The 3312-nt window shown below is 35.9% G+C and overlaps 2 protein-coding genes across 2 annotated transcripts; one reads left to right on the top strand and one right to left on the bottom strand.

Moving 5' to 3' along the window:
• Positions 1–467: 467 nt before the first annotated feature.
• Positions 468–1291, top strand: LOC105958875 (protein SMALL AUXIN UP-REGULATED RNA 16). Its single transcript, XM_012982879.2, has one exon. It carries the CDS (start codon positions 686–688, stop codon positions 1121–1123), a length of 438 nt encoding a protein of 145 aa, XP_012838333.2. The 5' UTR covers positions 468–685; the 3' UTR covers positions 1124–1291.
• A 1527-nt stretch (positions 1292–2818) lies between these two features.
• LOC105958719 (copper transporter 6) lies at positions 2819–3312 on the bottom strand. The gene has a single exon (XM_012982724.2). The coding sequence runs from the start codon at positions 3310–3312 to the stop codon at positions 2827–2829; it is 486 nt and encodes a 161-aa protein (XP_012838178.2). The 3' UTR covers positions 2819–2826.

The following is a 3312-nucleotide window of genomic DNA, read 5'->3' as shown; positions in this document are numbered from 1 at the left end:
ACCTCAAACTTTTAGAAATAAGTTCTTAGGTGGTGTTTGCAAATGATTATTTAAAAGCAGAAGTTAGTGATTGTGATTTAAGTTAGTTTGAAGTGTTTATTTCTAAAAGTTGGGGGTGTGTTTGCAAATATTTCGGATAATGGACTAAAATTGAAAAAGCAGGGTTAGTGGTGCTTTAAAAAAATAGCTTAAAGCAGATTATTTTAAGAGAAGCAAAAGCAAACGTTGATTTTGCAAACACCTAAAAACAGATTATGAGCAAAAAAAACCGCATAATCACTTTCAAAAAGCATTTACAAACACCACCTTAAAGTTGACTTAACTTCTGCTTTTAAATAATTATTTCAAAAAAAGTCTAATTAAAGTCACAAAAGGCCTGCAGGTGGCGGTATAGTACTGAAATGACAATTATACACAGAAGTGACGTTTCATAGGGGTGCATCAAAACTTGACTCACATGCATTTGTCTCCCATTTTTTTTAATTTACACCTCACTTCTAATTTCTCTCTTTCTAGGGCTAACTAGAGATACCTTATCTTTCTTATCACAACACCCACTATATATATATCTGCGTGTGTGTGCATCAAATCACATCAAATTCAGTGTCAGATATTCAAGAAAACCCTAATTTCTTTTTTTGTTTGTTTTAGTCGATTTCGTTGAGAAAAGAGAGAGAGAGAAGTAATGGCGAAGAGTAGTAGAAATACAAAAGGAAAGAAAAAGAATATTAATATTGGTGGTATATTAAACCTGAATATAGTGGTGGAAAGGCTGCAGAAGAGTCTACTTTCAGGCGGCGGCAAGAAGTCTTACTCCGGCGAAAAAGTGCCGGAGGATGTGAAGGAAGGGCACTTTGCGGTGATAGCTGTGGAAGAAGATGAGTTGAAGAGGTTTATTGTGCCTTTGAATTATCTGACGCACCCTTCTTTCTTGAGGCTGTTGGAACTAGCTGCTGAGGTGTACGGCTTCGACCATGGCGGAGCGCTGACTGTACCCTGCCGCCCGGTCGAGCTTGAGCGGATACTGGCCGAGAGATGGGTGGAGGCCGAAAGGGTTTCTACGGTGGCTGGTGGTGGTGAAAAGTGGGGTTCGTGCAATGAAACCACTGTCTGGAGCTACTGATGCATGATTAGCAAATTATTAATTGTCGAAAGCTGTTGTTCGTTAAATTAAATAATGTTGTTAATTGTCATCAACTCGGATGTGTACTATTCCTAGAGTAAGATCATGAGGTTGTTAATTCCATATATTAATTCCACATTTGTTAATGTTCATATTTCAGTTCATTAATTATGACATTTGTATCATGTGTGTGTGTATAATGTATATATATTATATATATATAAGGTTCTTTTTTTCCAAGGCAAACCTAAGAAGATTAATTAGTTTAATATAATTCGTGTAGACACCAGATTTAGTAATCTGTCGTAACAATAATCCGTCTCAACAGAATTAATAGATTTCTATAGATAAATAGATCAACCATTCGTGTGTGTTTTTTTTTGGCTTAAAAAATAATGAGGATAAGTATTGGTTGTGTAAATTATGCACTTAGACCAATGGGAAAGGAATGTTTTAATTTATTTAATAATAAATATGGTTAAAATCCATTCAGATGTGCCACTTATGGATAAATACAAAATTTTGTGATGACTCGTTAAGAGTTAAGAGATTGTTGGACTCATTCAGATATTATCACCTAACTTACTTAATAACAAGTGTGCTTAATACATCAGGAAAATAGTCATTAAGAGATTTATTAAGAGCAATCAAATACGCACAACTTTAGTTTCAACACCGTACGATTTTTTGAGAAAAAAAAAATTACCGAACACTTTTAAAAAGCTCATAAGACTTATTTCACAACTTATGAGTTGTTTTGGTGTGAGGAAATTAAATATCAAAAAAATGTTTTTTTGTAATTTACCTGTTGAGTTGACTGGAACAAAGCATGTCAAATTATTAGGGCAAGAAAAATGCAGACAGCGGTAAGCGGGGTCCACAATGTTTTCATCAGTGACCATTAACCACGACTTTTGATAGACACGCTTTCATTTGTTCATATTAATGGACAATCCGTACAGTACTATATATTATATGCAGTATGAAATTATTAAATTATACCACTATATGAGTAATTCACTGGATCATTTAGTTACCGTATTGAAATTAGTGGCTTATACTAATCACCCATGCAATTTTTTGTAGGGCAAATTACGGACACCTGAAGTAGTATCAAATTAAGAAAAAAAAAACTGAAATTACATAGAAATTAGAAAATACGAATATACTAACAAAAATAAAAATAAAAAATAGACTTACCCGCAAGGGTGGCCTAGCGGTTGGAGCAAGGGAGCTTGGGTCAATTGACCAAGCTATTATACGAGAGTGTAGGTTTACCCAGTGCACCTATATGGTTGGCTGCGGGTTCCTGCATTACCAAAAAAAAAAAAAAAAAAAAAAAAAAAAAAAAAAATAGACTTGTCCTACTTATGTTCTTTGAATGAATATATTTTCAATTGGTACTGAAATTAATTATTCAATTCCTTTTGAATTCAAATATTATATGCCATTTTAGAATGCCAACTTTTTTTATTTATTAAATAAAAAAATTACACATCCATAACTTTATTCATACCCAAAATAAAAATTCCAATAATATGAAACAAGCCAATGAATAATCTTGATGCAAAAATTAATAGTACAGACTTCAATCATGAAAAATGATAGTATAAGAAATTAATAAAACCATGTATATATATATATATATGGCCAAACCAAATCACACTAATAATATTTTGTTTATATATTTATATTTATATATATTAGCAAGCGGCCGGAGGAGGGAAATCCTTGTGGGAATCATCAGAATATTTGTTGAAGCAAAGTCTGCTACCAAACAGGAAGAATCCGAAGATATGTCCGGCGACGGCAACAATGAATACACCGCCGTTGAACGACATGATTGCCAGCATCACGATATACGCAAGACCTATCCTCACTCCATGCACCACCGTCCTAATCAGGCCGCCGGAAAAGTCGCCGGCGTTCCTTGTCCTTCGGCAATGGGGCAGCCACTCCACAATGACGGCGAGAACGAAGACGAACGCGAGGGCTAGAACGTACATACCCGTGCGTGTTCCGGGCCAACCGGAGAAGAGGATTTCCGAGTTCTTTCCCCAGAAGAAGGTCATATGTGTCATCGCCATAGACGAGTGGTGCTCCATTCCGCCTCCGCCTCCGCCTCCGCCGCCCGCGGTGGATGGTGGTGGTGGTGGCGTTGCCATTCCGGGCATATGATCATGATCCAT

Source organism: Erythranthe guttata, chromosome 14 (genome assembly GCF_056151865.1).
Source record: "Erythranthe guttata isolate IM_541 chromosome 14, IM_541, whole genome shotgun sequence".
In the NCBI taxonomy this organism is placed as follows: Eukaryota; Viridiplantae; Streptophyta; class Magnoliopsida; order Lamiales; family Phrymaceae; genus Erythranthe; species Erythranthe guttata.
The sequence above is the reverse complement of the archived record's forward strand: the minus strand, read 5'-3'. Positions and strand labels throughout refer to the sequence as shown.

Bases quoted from the DNA above. Each gene is read 5' to 3' on its own strand.
- LOC105958719 (XM_012982724.2), bottom strand. From the start codon at position 3,312: ATGGATCATGATCATATGCCCGGAATGGCAACGCCACCACCACCACCA.
- LOC105958875 (XM_012982879.2), top strand. From the start codon at position 686: ATGGCGAAGAGTAGTAGAAATACAAAAGGAAAGAAAAAGAATATTAAT.